Here is a 19,124-nt window from a genome sequence, read left to right on the forward strand (position 1 = left end):
AGTTTCTTCTTTTTTCCCCCCTGGTTTGGACTCCTGCTTCCCTCCTTAATCCAAGGTGGAGATGAAATGCTGAGCTGGTGGGACGCGCCCTTGAAACTGCGAGGCCACAGCCACCACTGCGCTTTCAAGCGTCCTTCCCAGGAACCCGCTCAGCCCTTCGCCCTGGGCCACAGCGCTTCCCTTTAACTGACCTTTTGTCATGAGAAACATGACAAACCCTACTGGTAGGCGCTCATCCCTCCTGGTTTAGAAAAGCATTTTTTCCTTTCCTTTCCTTCCACCACCTCCCCTCCCCTGTCACTTTGGAAGGTGAAGTTACGTTTCAAGACATCTCTTACATTTATAGACACTGTTCTTATAAGCCCAGCATTTCACAGTCACTCTGTTTGGAGAAATTAAAGATGAGTGCCCCAGGACACCTGCAGATGGACAAATCCACTGGCTCTCGAAGTGTGGCCCCTTACCAGCAGCAGCAGCGTTATAAATGCATCCCAGACCCACTGACACTCTGGGGAGGAGGCTAGCAATCTGCTTTTATAAGTCTTCCAGATGATTCTGATGCATGCTCAAGTTTGAGAGCCACTGCACTAATCAAATTCCCTCTATAGCTGCTCCCCATTTAACAGATTAGGAAACTGAGGCCCACGGTCATTTGGTCAAGGTCATTCACTCATTCACTCAACAAGTATTCCACCCTGTGCTAGGAATTAGGGATACATATAAAAAAGGCAAATGTGGCCCTGCCTCCATGGAATTTACTTTCTGCAAAGAAACAACAAGGGAGATAAGCCCAGACTGTGGTTGGTGCCATGAGCTAAACCAACCTGAGTATAAGACTGAGATGAAGTAGGGAGGAGCCACCTGGGATGAGATGGTCAGGGAAGGCTTCCTGAAGGGGGTGACATGTGAGCTGGATCTAAAGGATACATAGGCGCTGGCCATGTGATCAACAGAGGGCGGAGGCCACACCTTATGCCAAAAGGCCTTGGAGTAAGAAAGCCCGTGGCCTCTTCCAGAAACAGAAACTCTGGCATGGCTGGAACGTGAACATAGTGGCTGAAGCAAGACAAAAGAGAGGAGAAGAGGGTGAGGCTACTCAGGGGTCTCACGCCCAGGTCCCATGAGTCAGGCTAAGCGCTCCTGGCCCTCAGGCCACCGCCACAGTGCTTCCCCCGCTATCTGCATTCCTACTTCAGAAGAGGTCTCAGACCTGAGTCACCTGGTCCAGCCACAGCTTGGGTCCTCCAGAACAGAGGAGCTCATGTCCTCCCTCACATCTGAAGCAAGGCAGCTTGTCCAGCTCTGGAAAGTTCTAACTGCTCTTTCTTTACATAGAGTCCAACTCGGATTCCTTCTTCCTCTAGGCAATTAAAGAGGTGGTCAGCCTCACTCTCCCTGCCCCTCGTTCTCCTCTTTGTCCAGAATAAGCATCCTCACTCGCCTCTGTTATGATGCGGGGTGGCAGCTTGGGAATGGGCTCGCACCCAGGTCTGGCTCTGCCACTTAGGCACGACCTCTGTGCCTCAGTTTCCCCCTATACAGAATGAGCACAATACCGAGTAGGTTTGTTGTGATCTTACAGGACATAAAGCATGTACGAGGGTTCAGCATGAATGCAGTGAGGGCCAGCTGCTCCTGTAGCTCTTCCTGAGGCCTGCCTTCCACTCGCTGAGCCACTCTGCTGTCCCCTGCTGGATGGTGCACTGGTCAGCAGTCACCCCTACGTGGCCAGGCCAGAATGCCATGGGGCTATCCCCTCCCAACCTGGCCATTTGCCTTCTGGTACAAAACCAGAGTCCCAGTGGGAGAGAGAGGAGGTTTGTCGCTGCATTCGGGGGAAAGTGCCTTTTTCCTCAGGCCCTACACCTGTGCTGTAAGTGCACTTTGTGTATATTTGCCCATAGTCTTAGTAAAAGAAGAGAACCCACGTGACCATCAGGAAAACTGACTGTGTCCCCCAGTACCAGGAATAGGAGAGTAGTTCTGCTTCCGTGGATGAGGGAGTGGCTGTGGCAGACCACCTCTCCCCCTGGGACTTGAAAGGATGGCTGGAATAAAATACAAAAGCCCTCTCTATGACGTCAGTGGACAGCTGCAGAGACGACCAGGGCCAGGTGGGGGGACATCTCAGGGAAGAGGGAACTGGATGGTGAGGTGGGCTGACACTTTGCTATAACTTTTTACTGCAGGGAATTTGCTAATTCTGGGCGTGGAGCAAGTGGCTGAGGGTCTGATGAAGGACCTAGACAGTGGACTGATACAAAGAGACAAAGAAACAAGCAGAACTTCAGGCAGTCTCACAGCTTCAGAGAGACAATTAATTAAGGGGATTGTGGGGGCTGGGATTTCTCTGATAAGGGAATACAGAGAAGTTAGCCCAATGCACTTCCCATTTTCCCCCTTGAGATATTTGCCAGGTTCTGAAGCTATTTGGGACAGCAGGAAGCTTTTGAAAAGCAGTGTGGTATTTCCAACAGTCTTGCAATACTAAGAAAATCACGATTGAAGTCAAGGCCGTGCCAGAGAAATGGGTCCTGGCGAACACCCTGGGTTCATCAGGAGCACCTGGTAGACTGATCCACCAACAGGGGACAGAGCCAAGGCCCTGACAGGACTACAGTGACCAGTTCCCACTTTATCTGCCACAAAGCAAAGGGGCCCGTCATGAGCTCTTTCACTTTTTGATACATAATGTCTCACATTTGATTAAAAAGTACTAGACACCTGTTCTATGATTAGAATAAGTGACCAAAAGAAAAGACGACAGAAGCAAACCCTTGGGTAATCTAGAATTAGAAGACAAGGACTTTAAAATAACTATGATAGGTATGTTCAAGAACACAGAGGAAAAGATGGAGAATTTCACCAAAGGATTCAGTAGATGGCTTTAACGGCAGATTGGACCCAGCAGAAGAGAGGATCAGTGAATTTGAAGACATGTCAATAGAAATATTCAGCTAGAGGCACAGAAGGGGGAAATACTGGGGGGAAAAAACAGAAAGGAGACATATGGTCACACATGAACAGATCTAACGTGTGCCAGTAAACGGAGATCCTGAAATTGAAGGAGGCCGCCTGCTGGTGAGAGTTTACACAGGGGACCCTCCCTTTCGTCCACCTGGGACGGAGCCTTAACTCCTTGCATTTCCCACGTCTTTGCCTCACCTGTGGCATATCCCACAAGGCAAAGGCCACATCTGCTATCTATATCCACCTGCAAATGAAGATAAACTCCCCCCACACTTGGCTTTGTACTGAACTCAGCCAATAATGGGTTTAAAAATTTCGCTAACTTGTCAAAACTGGGGCTTGTCTGCTGGCAGAGACACCACCCCCACCCCGATGACTGTTATCTAGCTATGTCCCAGTGGAAGAGCCAAACCAGGTGTCAGGGTGGCTGGTTAGTGCCAAGAGGAGAAGGACACTTCTGGGACTAGCTGGGCTGCCACCGGTAGGGACATTTGGGAATACCATAAAACGCTGTTAAATTGGTATCCTATCTATTACCACCTTTGGCTTCCTGTTAAAATCTAAGAACCCTCCTATTCTTTATTGAGAAAAGGTGACTGGATTATAAATTTGCCTTTCGAGAATATAGTCTATGTTACAGAGAGAGGAGATTAAATCGACCTCAACCAGAGCTAGGGCTTAATGCCCCAAAACCTGTCAGAAGGGATAGTCCTACCTTTTCAATAAACTGGGACAAATTCTAAATTCTTTTCACATGGTCCCCTTGTCTTGCAATTATGCAGTCTGTTTTTGCAGCTGACCTTTGAAGCCAAGTGCAGGACTTTAAATGTACCCCTATCCCATTTCTGAAAGAGCAGTTTCACCTCTTTTCAGACTTTTGAGGTTTCTGTGCATCGGGCATCCTCTCCCAACTCTGGGCCACCTGTAAATCTGGCCAGAAGGGTGGACTTCTGCTTTGGATACAAAATGTAGCAAAATAAACAAGCAAACAAACAAAAACCCTGGGGTGGAACTGGGAGACTAAGTGTCCCATTTTACACACATTGAGTGGATCGTCCAAGGTAACGTGGGCAGGGTCGGGAGGCAGCCACCTTCCTTCGGGCTGCTCACCCAGACTTCCACCTGGAGCTGCGAGTGACCAACTCCAACTCTGCAGGGCGCGGGCTCTGCCTACTGCTCACCACCTCCTGGGGACAACGAGCAAAACCGGGAAGCTTATTGTTGGAAGGACTGTCCTCCGAAGCAGAGCGTCTTCCAGGCAAAATCGCTCTCTCTGTCAGAGCCGTGCTTCTGCCCTGACTGTCCATTTCCGTGCCCCAAAAGGGAGCAGTTGGGCTACTACCACCAAAGAACACTGACTGAGCATTTACTGTGTGCCAGACATTGTGCTGAGCTCTTTATAAAAGTTTCATCCCAGTCAAGCCTCTTAACTATCTTCTTGGGTGTATATTAGTTCTTCATTTCATGAAAGAGGAAAGAGAGGCTTGGGGAGGTTGAGGGACTTGCATGCCAGGCACAGACGGAGGAAGTGGCACATCCGAACTCAACTGCATGGCCCTCACGCTGACGCCATTGCTTTCCCCTCCCTGGATGACCCCTGAAGCCCCCTCTGGCTCCGATCATCTATTTTTCCTGAAACAGCTGTACCATCTGAGCCCCAACAGGGGAACAACTCACTATCCAAATCCCCGGAACCATTGTTCTCCCTGTTCAGCCGGCATCTCTGGAGGCAGGGACACTGGGCCCCATCTCCGGCAGCCCCACACGCAGAGCAGAAACACTGGCCATGTGCCAGGCCAAACGATGTTCTGAATTATAGTTGGAACCATGCACTCTCCACCTTTTCTCTGAGGCCCCAGAGTGTTCGATCGCACCAACCCCCAACTTCACAGCGCCCAAATCACTTCGCTGAAGGAGCGAACACAGAAGGTGCCATCCTGCTCACACCAGACAGCTCTGAAGTCGAATTCAAATGACCTGTGTGGCCCAGGCTCCCGGAAAATCTGCCGCTCACAGTAAGTAGGGGTTTTCCTTCTTTTCGGAGTGATGCAAGTCTTTCCAATAAGAAACGCCAAGTTTAAGGTCCTCGAATCATCGAGTTTTGGGTACACAGATTAAAAAACTCTTTTTGGTGACGAAGGTTACAAATTGCTTCCAACTACCCATTTGCTCAGCTATTTCACTGTGACTGAGTTTATTTTTCTGATGGGAAAATCAATCCTTGGGCTGTTTTAAAACAATTCCCAGACCGGTGGTGGTGGGGGGGAACACACTCACCTCCCGAAAGCAGAATTGAAACACTGTTTCAGCAATTCAAGTCCTGACACCCATGTTTAATACCGCTCCCCCTCATACACATCAACTGCACCCCTGCATGTTGACAATGAAATCCACAGTTTGCCAGAATCATCTGAACTGATAACGCCACTGTATTCCAGAGTCACACAGGAATGATTACAGCAGGCCATTCCCTCGTTCCCCATCAAGATTTGTTCATTTCCTATTTAATTGGTTTTGGGGTTTTTTTTTCTTCTAAGAATCCGGAATGGAAACAACCATTGCTGGTGGCATGTGATTTTCCCCATCTCTCTAGAAGCTTCTGAGATCTCAGTTTTTCTAACAGGGGCTTTGTCTGTAGCGAATGAACCCTGGCTACAGAGTTGACTGGCTTGCTCAAAACAACAGTGTTATGGAGACAACAGGAAAGAAGGTGCTGAGGCACTACCCGAACACAACCACCTACAGCAATCTTAGCGGAGGCTCTCCTGACTCTGTCAAGTTCACAGACAGGCTGGTCTTCTGTTCACTCCGCCCCTGGCTCTGGCAGAGGAAACCCACTGCAGGTAGGGGTGGGGGGTGCAGCACCCTCATGTCTACAGATACCAATTCTGTTGAAGATTTCACTGTGTTCCACCACGCCTAGTGATCTGCCAGGCTGGTCATAGAACACAGGGGAGAATAGAGACCATTATATGAATATTTCTGGCTCATTCCTCCCTCCCCCTGAAAAAATCTCTGCCTCCAAAATGCTGGTCATTCAAGATAATTTGCAGAAGATGAAGATGGTGTAAGACCACGTCACTACTCCCTGTGCGGGAGGTGAAAGGGGCAGCCCCGGTTGCCCCGGTTGCCCCGGTCAGGGTCAGGGGCGAGGCAGTCATCCTGGTTCTCACAGCACACCCTTACGCACCCGAGGACTCCTGTGCCCGACCTCTGCGGCCTCCCCAGCAACACTCCTCTCCAGCGTCCTCTCCCTCCCTGCTCCGATGTCTCTGCCAGGTTCTCCTCGCCTCCCCGCCACCCAGTCCCACGAAATGACCCCTGTCTGGTCTCCCCACTTGCTGTCTTATCCCTGCTGTACACTGCCACTGAGCTCCGAACAGGAACAGCCCTGATCACATTGGTCCTCTTTTCCTCCGTGAACTACGGAGTCAAGTCCAAAGACCTTGTCCTGGCACAGGAGCGCCATTCCAATCAGGAACCTATGAGCCTTGCTGTCCCTGTGGGCCCCTTGAGGCGTCAGCCTCAGCCCAAGGAGGTGAACCAGAGGTGGCCCCAAGTGAGCCCCACCCCTCAGGGGAAGCCCATGTAGCCCCCGGTTCTTGTCTCCACTCTGCTCAGCTGTGTGAACCAGGGGTGACCACAGGGATGGATGGACGGGGCCCCAGATGCCTCCCCACACTGCCCCCACCAGAGTGAGCGCCACGGCAGGTGCCCACAACACGTGGTCACAATGGCGTGGACTGGATCTCAGAATGTAAAACCCGCACCCTGGTTAGAAAAGCTGAAGAGACAGGGAGACAGGCAGGAAGACTCCAGCCAAGAAGCCTCTTTGGTATTTTAGGGGCTTGCACATGCGAAGGGAGTCGGACGCTTTGCGTGGCCCTGAAGCAGGCTCCGCTCCTCCGTCCGGAGCGCTCACCCCTGCCCCTGCCCCTGCCTCTGCCCCCTTGACTCCTACACTCCCCATCTCGGGTGACTGCCACTTCCTAGCAACTCTCTCCCCGACCCCCTGGCCCTTTGCCGGGCACTCTCACAGACCTCAGAGCGTTCCCATCAGTAATGACCGTCTAACTTAATGACTGGGTTACGGTCTGAGGCCCTCGCTACATTACTAGCTCCATGAAGGGACGCCATTGACTTCCGTTCACATGGTCTCAGAACTCACCATGCTGCCTGGCATATAGGAGGCGCTCAGTAACGACTGCTTGACTGAATAAATGAATGAACCATACCTGTTAGAAACGACAAGCTGACAGTCTAAGCGAGAACTTTCTGAAAATCAGAACTGCCATCAGATGCCACAAGCTGCCTCGAGGGCTCTTGTACCTCCCTGCATTGGGACTGTCTGAGAACGCGGGCAAAAGACAGGGAGATCAATCTGACGTGGGTGGTGTCAGGAGAACTTTGGGGAGGAGGTGGCTAAAGAATAGGTGGCGCTTGTCAGGAGAACCACAGGGAGAAAGAGCACTCCAAGGACAAAAAAGAGTTCGTTCAAAGGCCCTGAGGTATGAAACATCCTGGCAAGTCCAGAGAGCTGCTGGCAGACAACTGGAGTAGAAGTACAAGGTCAAAGAGACGCCGGAGCCAGCTCTGAAAGAACCACTGAAAAGCCACCGAGCCATGAAAAAACGAGATCAGATTTGTCTTTCGGAAAGGTCGGGACACGTCCGACTGGACGGCACTGGAGCAGATGAATACCACAAAGCAGAAGGCTTACTGCCATTCACGGTTCCTGCCTGTTCACGAGTCTTCAAACATTGTTCGTTTGAGTTTTAATAACTAATTGGCTTCTTTGTCCACGCTGGTTCAGTTGCTGCAGAGGGTTTTCTTTACCATTACTATCCTCCAGAACAGTTTTTCAACACCGTCTCCCTAACCGGAGAGTTGTCGGTGGCTACTCGTTAGCATCCCTAAGAGCCAGCTGGCTATCGCCCACCCTCAGGGTACACAGAATGCACCCTCTGTGGGTGGGGACTGGGGGACAAGGCAGGTATGGGAGGCGGAGCCAAGGTTGGAACACAGGAAGCGAAGTGTGTCTCAGGATAACAGCAGCATGAGCATAAGAAAAAGGGTCCCTGAAGAAGAAGAAAAGGAGCGTGTGGTGTGGTCCAAAAGAGAGGGGCAAAATCGCAAAGTGCATCTTCTGAGGAAACTAAATGACAAAGGAGGTCCCTTAAGTGTAGGTTCATCTCTGTTCACTTATTCAGGAGGTCAGCCTACTGGCCGATTCTGTTACTTCTCCTTGTTCATAAATGTCCTGGGTAGTGAAAAAAATGACACCACAGAACAGTGTGTGCCCTCCACCCACGAAGGACTCGGGGCAGCAGGAAGGGGATCCACCGCTCCTGGATACCTGATGGATATGGTCCAGGGTGTGCTTTCATGTGCTGCCTCCCGATTTAACCTTCGCAACGCTCCTTTGATCAAACCACTTCTGTTGACACGAGCAGTCTATTTCTCTGGCCCAGTTTCCACCGTCCCACATGAGAAAAGACACAGGCAGCAGGTGGGAAAGGGGTTGCTGGGTAAGGACAATGAGGCAAAGAACTTAGTTTCAGACGCCCATCACTTGAACCTCCCTCCTTCTTTGCAGAACTGTAATCCTTGGGTCTGGTCTTAGATTTGTCAGAAAGCAAACGTTGCTTTCTTCAGACCACCTTGTCCTCGTAACACAGCATGGTCCCTAAATGCCCGTGTACTAACCCTCGTCATTCCGTATCTAACAGACCCGGCAACACACTCAGTGTATGCACACATGTGTGTGTGCGCAGCTCGGGCACAAAGGCAGAGCCGTCACCCCGGCAGGACCTGCCAGCGTGTCAAACCCAAATTCTGGACACAGACGTCCTGTCACTGCCATTGGGGTGCCTCTCTGTGTGGCAGTGGCTGGGGTCCAGGGTTACTGACCACCAGTGCCATTCTGCTTAAGTTGTTAAAAAACAAAAACAAAAACAAAAACAAGTAGAACAAATAAAAATAAAGAGTAAGCTAACACAGCAACCCAACGTGTGGTGTTCAAACTTAGCATGTGTTTTATGGGCAACTGAGCGATTCAAAGCACGTTGTATAAACACCAAAAGCATGAAAATGAGCGGGTTTTCTAACAATCGCCCTCTGTTTCTCAGTGAATTAACTTTTCTAGGAAAAAAATCAAATCAAACAATACATCACTTATTGAGCACCTACTATGTAACAGGTACTCTAATGCCAATCGAATGTTATAGGATTTGTTTTCATTATTGTCACTTATTCTTTAAAATATTTAAAAGACATTCATCAGGATGCTGTAGCTGTTTTCAAGAAATTTTATTATGAGTATCTTCAGAAGTTTAACACTTTGGTGGTTATGGAGAATTTTCTGGGTCTTTTTTTGTTTTGTTTTCTTCCTACTATTGTTTTTTTTTTTTCACTGATAATGTTCTTTTCTTTCCCTATTCTCTCATTTTTAGGGAGAAAAAAATCTAGCCTCTGGGGCTGAGACCACTCGAACTGTCTGGGCTGGGGACTGCTAATGACCTCCCAGAGGTCACCAAAATCGCTGATTTAGCAAAGCCCATTCTTGACCTTGACACCAGACAAGACAGGCAAAGGGGAAGGACTTGGGAGGGAGCAGCACAAGCACAAGGATCCTAGAGGCGCTCGGATCGCCCCAGGCCCCTCCCCCATTCACCAAACACCTGGCTGAGTTGGAAAACATGACTGGTCCAACCTTCCTATTGGCACCAATTGAAGCTGTCAGCTCTCAGCTTGTCACCAGTTGCACTGGGAGGCCCCGGGCAGCCACAAGAGCCCTAATTAGGCAGAAATGACACTTCTACAACTGACCTGACAGGACCTTTGGCAAACCATTTAACATCATTAGTTAACATTTTTTAAAAGTGTGAATGCAAATGAACAGCCAGGGGCTTTCAATGGAGTTTGTCGCTGGTATCCCCCCCGCCCTCGCTCTTTCTCTTTTCACATGAATAGTCCACTTGTTGTCTCCAGAAACAGAGGGGGGAGCTGAGGAAGAAGGAAGAACAGGACCAGTCGCCGGAGGGGCAGACGTGCTAAAGCACAGACAAGCTCAGAGGAGCGGAGAGACCACCTCTCCCTGCCTCAGTTCAGCCCAAAGGGAGCAGAGAGGAGGGTAAGGGCACGCTCAGCAGGCCACACCCAGGCCGGGTCACCACCAGGCCCAGGGACTGCGACCAACCGACCTCCCGGGCTTTGCATCTATGGGAAACTACTTCATTTCCTGACTCGGTGCCTCTGAAATACCCTTTTGCTCCCGCCCACTTGTTGGCATTCAGAACAAGCTGATGTTTTGCAGCTGTTTAGCCGATATCTTGTGTGTGCTGAAGCCTCCATGCACCCGTTTTAAAAGCCCCCAGGACCTCGGTAAAGGCCTAATGTTCTAGTGGTAACCGTGTCCAACGCTGGTTTGACACCCAAGTTAGTTCATTTCCTACCTGCAGCGGTCACTTCCCCCCTGGAGTCACACTTCATTTTGTTCTTTGCCGTGCACCCACAGAATCCGTACACGCCAACACTCTCCATCTGTAGGAGGGGGAAAGAGTTTCACTGTGAAAATGTCACTTGGTCTGTTTCCACGCTGCTCTCAAATCACATGCCCCTGCAGTTGACGGCTGAAGAGGCAGCTGGGGGCAGAAGGTAGAAAGGTTCAGGTGGGCGGCCCTGAGGGGCTGGGGCCTGAGAGGCCTTTGTACTTAACCACCGAGCTACTTGCCTTGTGGCCCTGGGCAGGGTGGTTGGCCCTGCGTCTCAGATGTTTTCACGAGATCATTAATGCCTTAACTACTGCACGTGAGGAAAAAAACAGACGTCTCTTGTTAACTGGAAAGCGGGTAAAGCTAAGGAGACCAATAGGAGATGCCAAAATTGAGAAGCTGTGATGGGTTCTCAATCTATCCTTGATCGTGGGGAGCTGAGGCTGGGACTCCATCCTCTTGCTTCCCGGTGCCCGCTGGACAAAGCCACCGCGCCACCAGAGGACCCCTCCCTGCTGCCCCCTCCACTCCTGCTCATTCTCAACAGAACTGTGACGACCACAAAGGAAAGCGTGGGGGTGCAAAACAAATTTCTAAAACCCACAATCATATTAGTTATTGAGCTTCTCTGCTGGATCCTATGCAGCGTGAGGGGAAGCATGTCTTGTTCATCTCCCGATTTCTGGAAGCCCTCAGAACACCAGTGGGCACACAGTAGGTGCACGAGGTTTACTGAGTTGAAAAGCAACGTGGCTTCCAGACTCACGCTAAGAGTACTCAGGATGTGCGCTTTCGGGCGGCAGTGCACACCCTGAATTTGGACAGGCGTCCTTCTCCCTGCATTAAAGATGAGTGAAGTCAAGCGGGCGGCATGTGGTAGACAGGGCCTGGAACTAGTCGTGAGAGAGAAGGAAAAGAAAACAATCTTAGTTTGGGGCAGAAAGCGAGGGGAAAAAAGTACTGGAAAATGTCTTTAATAACAGTAAATGGGGAAGAGAGAGAGGGCGGCTCATCATGATGGAGCATTTAGTGCTTTTAAGCTAAATACCTCAGCATATTAAGCAAATAGAGAAAAGCCAGCTAGAAGATGTCAGCAAATTGAAGCGAACGGTGCTCAGAAAGCCGATAGGAGGTGTCTGGCTTTGACCCCTTTTCCCATCACATGCTTGGTCCATGCCTGCTTGTTTAGTGTTGCCTCTCCTCTCCAGCTGCGGAGCTTATTGAAAAGCTCTTGCTCCCTGCCTGGTTTTGGCACATTTTCTGCAGGTGCCTCCTACTGCGGCCACAATGGGCTGCTAGGGAGGTTTAGACCTGTCAACAGCTTCAGGGGAGGGGGTGGCGGTGCTGGAGGGAGCGCAGCCATTGTCTTAAAGGGCCAGTGACATTGTGTGCCTCCGTGGAGCCCGCAGCACCAGCACCTGCTAATGAGATGAATCCTTTCTCCCGCTTTCTCTTTCTCTCTTTAATGATTTAACTTGATCGCTTTGGTTCCTTTCTGGAAGGGGAATTGCTCCATTGATCATATAAATTGCCTGTAAAACACTGCCCTGTGATGACGACTTCTTCCCTGGCTGAAAATGTCACAGCAAACGGAAAAGCTCTTAGCCCAGTTCAAGAATGAGGTTGCTCAAGAGAACGTTCTCTTCTGGAAGGGGAATTGCTCCATTGATCATGTAAAGTAATTGCCTGTAAAACATTGCCCTGTGACAACGGCTACTTCCCTGGCTGAAAATGTCACAGCAATTGAAAAGCTCTTAGCCCAGTTCACGAACAAGGCTGTTCAAGGGGACACTCCCACACATGTCTCCCAGTACTTGTGTGCTCAGAGGTACAAGTTTTGGGTGTGATGGATGCATTTTTAGGAGTTTCCCTTCCTCTAGCATAGTATGGTTTGGTGTGAGGATGTGGAAAACCAACCACACTAAAAACTCCCCCAGCCCTGAAGTTAGACAGTGCAGGGAAAAACATTCTTCTCCTAATGACCCGAGCTATTCTCTCCTGGGGAGCCATGAATTCAAAGGGAGGCCCCCACGGGTCAAGGGAGATTTAAGGGAATGCCTTCGCTCTGGTCGCACCAGAAGACAGTATCTTTATGGAGGAGGAGGTGGCAGGGGCCTTGGTTTAGGGAAGGGATGAGGCTCTCGTTGTGGAAACCTGCGCTTCTTCAGACCTGTCGCTTGGGGGCAGCAGCGGCACACTGCGGGAACGGGAACTACACACTTAAGTAGTTTTCGTAAATACTTGATTAGTCGCTGCCACACCAATGGGAGGGTGTCATTCACCGGAGGAAAAAAATCACTTTGTTGTAGGCATGAACCTGCCAGCAAAATAAACAGCTGTTAGCGATGGTTTCATTTCCCTCTGACAGGTGAAAGCCTAAGTCTGTGTCTGAAGGAGAGAGAGACTTTTTCAGTTTAATTGGTGGGAAGCACCACTTGCTAAGTGAGATGCTGCCAGGTTACTAATCTGGGAACTAAGCTTCAGGTGAGTCACCTTCCAACAGAAGGAGCCACGAATATTTTCCGTAGCTGCTGGAGCGGGCAGTGCATGTGCTTATTTTTAAAAGGCACTGCTTTAAAAGGCAAAAACATCTGCCTGCTTAGCTGACAAACAAGAGAGAATACAGAGCATTCAGGAATAAAAAGCTGTTTAAAATGATAGATCCGAAGTGAGCTGTGGGACTTTTTACACTGAAACACTGTGGAAAACCGCGGTACAAATGTCATAACTTGAGTGAACACAGAGGCTTTCTTCTTGGGATACAGAAATTTTATATTTTAGACGTTTAAATCTCGTAATATTGCCAGAATGGATAGATATTCAGTTAAGATGATGGCATGTGTTGCACCAAAATATGCTATATGTTATAAAAGGTGTTTTTCCTTTACCTACCCTCACAATACAGGGAATTTCTTAAATTCCTCACATTTAAACCCATTAATTCCTGAATATGAAGAATTATGTTGGCAGCCTTTCACAAACAATTGGAGTATCTGATTTTATTTTATTGGTCTCAATAGGAAGGAGAGATGAAGTCTGTGCTTCTACAGTTTATATGAGGTCTTTCTTTTTGGCTTATAAAATGAGGGTGTGGAATTAAATGACCCCAGAAGTTCTGCCTGGCTGTACGACTGGTTTCCTTATCTATGAAAATGATTTCTATAATGGCAAATGGATGAGCGGTGAATATGGCCACCGTTTTGCCTATTAGATAAGCAGTCAATTCAGAGTAACAGTGGATTGAGTTAAGCTCCTGCCACTGAGAGAGGAAAGCCTGGACCACCTCCGCTGGAATCCCCAACCCCCTGGTAAAGAAGCAGGAAGGCACAGAGAGGGTGGCGCTTGCACGGGAGGGTCGCCTGGCCTGCCGCTGGTGATCAGGCCACTTGTCCTCTGCGTGAACTCCCCAAATGAAAGCGTGAGTGGACGGTGTTAATACCATTCACCATATTTCTGGAGGGGTCGGGGAGAACATGTGAAGAGGAAAAAACAAGCCAAACAAGCACACTGTCAGTGGAACAGACGTCGGTCCCACAGCAGGCAAGGGACGGGTTTCGCTTTTGCATCCTCCTCTTTGGTTTGTTTGCACACGATGCAAGAGGTCGAAACAGAACTCCAAAGCTCAGCGGCAACAAACTGGAGCATCCCAGTCTTAGTCCTCATGGATCTTAGTAGCACATTTTAAACCACCTGACATCAAGGTGGAAATTCCCCCTGAATTAACATTTGTTCAAACTTCATACTAAATAGGGTTTGTCAAGATGCTGAGTGTCTGTTTAAAAATAAAAGAGTGCACTTTAAAATGCTGCATCGTCCCCACGTCAGTGCACAGCTCACTGATGAAACGTGCGCAGAGTGATGAAAAATAAACCTGTGCTACGGTGTGAGGGTTCCGAAGGAGAAGCGCTACTGGCTCCTCACAATCAGATGTGTAAATTTCTTGACCGAGTCAGAGTCACAGATATTTCAGTCCGAACCCTTTATTTACTGTTGACTCTTGTTACCAGCATGTGTCTCAGCCACTAACAGTTAACACACAGACCTGTTAAGATTGTTTATACTGAAATAAAAAGTTATCTTTAGACAGATGGACAATAGTACCTGTTGAAACGTCTGTGTTCCATATGTAAGTTCTTACTTTCCAGCTTGAAAATGGTGTGAATTTGAACTTTGCTTTACCACTCCTTAATTAATACAGAACCACTGGCTAAAGGAAGAAACAGATCTTCTATTTTATGTCTCTGTGGAACGCACAGGACTGTTCTGAAAGACCGTTTCAGCTGCAGCTCGTAGGACTAAGTCAGACGTGACGGAAGCTGTACAAGCCCGGACTTCACGCCCCTCCCCGGGAAGAGCCTGGTTCTACTTTCTTGTCTCTTGCAATCTCCTTGGAGTCACATGCTGCCAAGTTTCTGTTCTTTCTAAAGTCAGAAAGCGCTACATAGCTGAGGGAGTTTCCTCATGCTGTTCTTCTCCGTTGTTTGATACAGGATCACAGCCCCTTTCCTCCAGTCACACCCTCCCAGAGTTACAGCTTATTTTAAACTATCCGGCTGAAAGAGATGCACGTTAGTAACCAATGCATGTATGACTGATCCTAACACACATGTAGGATTTTTACCTACAGATAAAAATGCCCAGAAAATTTACCTACATGTTTTGTTAAAAATAGATGAGAAAGGATGACATGAGGTATATAGTCCTAAAGCCTAGATTTAGAGAGTGAGGCAAGTGGTAAACACGGTAATTGTCTGCCTGATGCTGAGGTGACACCGGACCCTAAACCCCAGAGGGCACAGAAGTGCGAATGACGCTCTCTCTGAGCCACTAGCCAGGGTCTCGTCTCATGCCAAGTAGGATAGTGCTTTTCTCTTAGCATTAAAGCTCGAAAAGAAAGTGTGAAAAGTTCAAGGAATGCCCCTAGTGAGTTAAGAGTCAAACCCAGACAACATACACAGGGGAAGGTAAAAACAGTTCTTCTTAGTTAAAAAAAAGAACACTCGTGGTGATTCCTTTTGTTCTCATATAACAAATAATACTTGGAAAGTCTGTTGCAAATATAAATTCAAAGAGATCTTATAATTTTGAATTCTTTTTGCTTGCATTTCCTGCTTTTGCAAATTTATAATTGCCTCAAAAAAAAAGACAACTAATTTTCCAATAATAGGTTTAGGAGAAATATATGGAAAACATTGTCCATTAAACAGATAATGTTTTTCTTGCAATGGTCTTAGTCAGAATTCAAAATGGCTGTATTTTCAGAAAAGCAATAAATGATATATGACACTATTCATTCTAAAGCTTACAAATGGATAAACATACATTTTTAAATTTCAAATGCCACATATTAATAAAGGTTATGTTTTTGTTCTCACTACACAAAGAACAGTCTTTGATCCTTACCCAACAAAAGACAGTCTCGGATTTTGTATTCTTAACATCGGCACAGGAACTTCATTGACCCCGTGTGCTCGGTCAGCCTGGCCAAGAAGAAAAGACAGCATCCACGAGTAGGGACCAACGTTCAGGTCAGGGCTACGCGTTAATAAAAATGCCAGCAAGTGTTAGCACGGGATAATTTTACATCAAAAGGAAATTTGGTACCTAGTCTCTCAAACAAGAACTCTTCGTGTAAGAATTTAGAGGCAGAACAATTCTTCAGAAAGTTCGGATATCCCAGGTTAACTGAGACATCTCTTCTCTATGAAATGCCCTGCCCTGTGAGTTTGGTTCGTGATCTGCTCTGTTTTCAAATCCCCATAAAGATGGTAAGACTACGAGTGCAAATATCTGGCCATGAACTTTGAAAAAGATAACCGAGAATGGCTAAGGGATATTTCAAAATCGCTCAATTGTTCATAAGTGGATTCAAATCTTTAGGACAGTCTAAAGGCCCCTGTTGAACCAGAGAAGCGCCTTCGGGGAGTTGGGCACATACGGACCAGGGCAGCAGGCGGGGGTGGGCCCTGGACTGCCCGCAGGGGCTTCACTCGGCCCTGTCTCCACACACACAAAACGAAACGGAGATCACGGCAAGCACGCAGGCACTTCCACTGCAAACTTCACTTTTGCCTCAATGATTCACTTCTAGGGAAAGCAGTGCCACCCCACAGAATCATTCTTATACCAAGGGGTGGGGGAAGGAGGTTGACAGTTGTTCATATGGAAAACTGTAATACTTAATAAATAATAAGAACACTCTTTCACCTATCCACAACTGTAAACCTACTTGTGCCCACCCCCGTACATTAACCACGTCTGTCTGAGTGCTACCGTGTTAGAGTCCCCCACCCTCCTCTTCCTTCCTGTCTCTAGACCGCAGCACTGAAAATAGCGTTGGCTGACCAGTGCCCAAGCCCAACACAGGCATCTTTAATAACATATTAAAATTAGGTCCACTTTAGAAATAGCATTTTAGTCTTTCAACCTCACTAAGTCTCTCTTTCAAGTGTTAGTGGAAACATTATTTATTTTTTGAGAAACTGATCCTGATCAGTACTACTTTTCTTTCTGTGACTCCACCTACGATGCCGAACGCAGTCACAAAATATAACAGTTGTATTGTATATTATTTAACTGAAAACAGGATTCGTTATCCCCTGTTAACACGCGATACAACTCTGTGTTATTTTTCTAAAAGTTGTACAGAAATTTAATCTAACACCTTAGACTGGTGAGAGACTCATCCACAAGCGCCACCTTAAATAACTCTCAAAGTACACGGGGCTCCAATGATCAGTGTATATGATTGTCGCAGATAAAAGGAATGCAGCCAAATCAAATCAATACTGAGAAATTGGTCTAAAATTATTTCATTCTCTAAAAAATCCTAAGACTATACTATACTCCTCTAAAATCACAATTTTTCAGGAAATAAGTCTCATCTGTGTCTGTGACTAGCATTGTAAAAACATATATTCGAATAATGAAAGTCCTCCAACTTCTTAAACAGGACCAAAAAATAAAATTGGCAAATCAAGGAAGAAAAGGAGAAAAGCAGGAACTACAAAAACAAAATACAATCCTACACTTTGCCAATAACAAATGCAGAGTCAAGACTTCAGTTCGTGACAAATGAATTTTTTACAGCCCACAAATACATTTTTGAAAGTTACCCTTTTGAAGGATAACCTACAGAAACCATCAGTTATAAAAGCGGAGACAATCTTTCCATTTTGCTACCAAGAGACAGATAATTCCTTGTAAACAGATTAATTTAGAGTACATTTTCAGGGAAGCTGAAATCCCCTTCAATCAGGGTCTTATGTTTCATTACAAAAGTGAAACAATTTATTAGCTCTCGTTGAAGTGCAACAACAGAATAGGTGGGCACACAACTCTCAGGGGCCAGGAGACGAACCAAATCAATATTTGCTCCCGGAAAAGAGAAAACATTTTTAGCTATAACTTGATAAAACATCTAAGTGATCCACTTCGCTGGGATCCTTCCTTTCTTTTTTGCTGCCCCCTGTGTGGAAAATACGGCTAACAGTTTCTTCATTCACAGCAAGCTTAATGACTTCTTATTTTGCTACTTTTCTATTAAGAAAAGAAGTACAAATGAGAAAACCTGGCTTTTCTGGGATGTTTTAGACATATTTGCTTTATTAGCTCCATAATTATGTCACAAAATACTCTTAAGTTGTATCTACTTCTTGCAAGTTAAAAAATTATCTATTAAAAAATGGCAAAATAGCTTGCTTAAAGGATTTCTTTTGGCTGATTTTTTCCTTTTCTTTTTCCTGTCTGAACTCACTGGGTAATGACTCTGCTTCCAGTTTCATTCCGCCTGTACAGGAACTCTGCGTCTACACCCTGAAAAACACCAATTAAACTGCCAGCAGTAGCATCTCCAAGAGCATCTTTGCATCTTCAGTGTCAAAGCCTTTCGAACAAATGACCGGGAGGCGAAATCCAAAGCAGCCTTTGGCAGGAATGCCGGCTGGGAGCACGCACTTTAGCACCGTGGCTCCGGCTTTGCAGTGTCTTTGGTAAGTGAGAGAGAAACACCCCATCAACTTTGTGATTTGCGCAAATGGTAAAGGTTAAAATAAAAGTGAAAGATTAACAGAAGGTTTGATTGCCCCAAAAGGTCACAAATACTGTTTTAAAGGAGAAGGGGAAGACCCCTTATCATTTAATACAATTCCCTCCAAACTTCTGTACCAAGGTAAATAAAGGATTTCAGGCAAATACTGCAAAACTGCTAAAAAGTGCTACATTTTCCTTTTTCTCAATTTCTTGATAATAAAGGCATCATTTGCTGTGTGTTGGGCACAGTGGGAAGAAGTTCACGTGGATTTTTCAATTTAATCTCATAGCCATCCTATGGAATTGAAAATACTAGCAATGGGGAAATGGGTTCAGAGAGATTTAGTAACTTGTACAAGGTCACACAGCTGGGAACTGAAAGAACTAGTTCTTGAACCCATGAGGTCTGATTTCAAGACCCACTACTTGCAGGCCATCCTGGCAGCATCCATTAACCAACCATTCCCGGGCGAAGCCTGAGCCATTCTGATTCTGACATGATCCATGAAGACATCTTTTAAAGTATGATTTCAACCTTGGCTGAACATTATCAATATCACATATCAAAAAGTACTTACGCTTGGGCCCCACCCCTGGGGATTCCGACTGAATAGATCTAAGGTAGGGGCC

General features: G+C 47.2%; 1 protein-coding gene across 1 annotated transcript in view; it reads right to left on the reverse strand.

Moving 5' to 3' along the window:
• Positions 1 to 19,124, reverse strand: part of HSPA12A (heat shock protein family A (Hsp70) member 12A) — a 136,090-nt gene that overhangs the window by 111,569 nt on the left and 5,397 nt on the right. The window contains exon 2 of the mRNA XM_053668529.1: positions 10,425 to 10,512. Within this exon, the coding sequence (XP_053524504.1) occupies positions 10,425 to 10,512 (88 nt within the window). The remainder of the gene's footprint in view (positions 1 to 10,424; positions 10,513 to 19,124) is intronic.

This window comes from Artibeus jamaicensis, unplaced genomic scaffold (genome assembly GCF_021234435.1).
Source record: "Artibeus jamaicensis isolate MK-2021 breed Jamaican fruit bat unplaced genomic scaffold, CSHL_Jam_final contig_490, whole genome shotgun sequence".
Taxonomy (NCBI): Eukaryota; Metazoa; Chordata; class Mammalia; order Chiroptera; family Phyllostomidae; genus Artibeus; species Artibeus jamaicensis.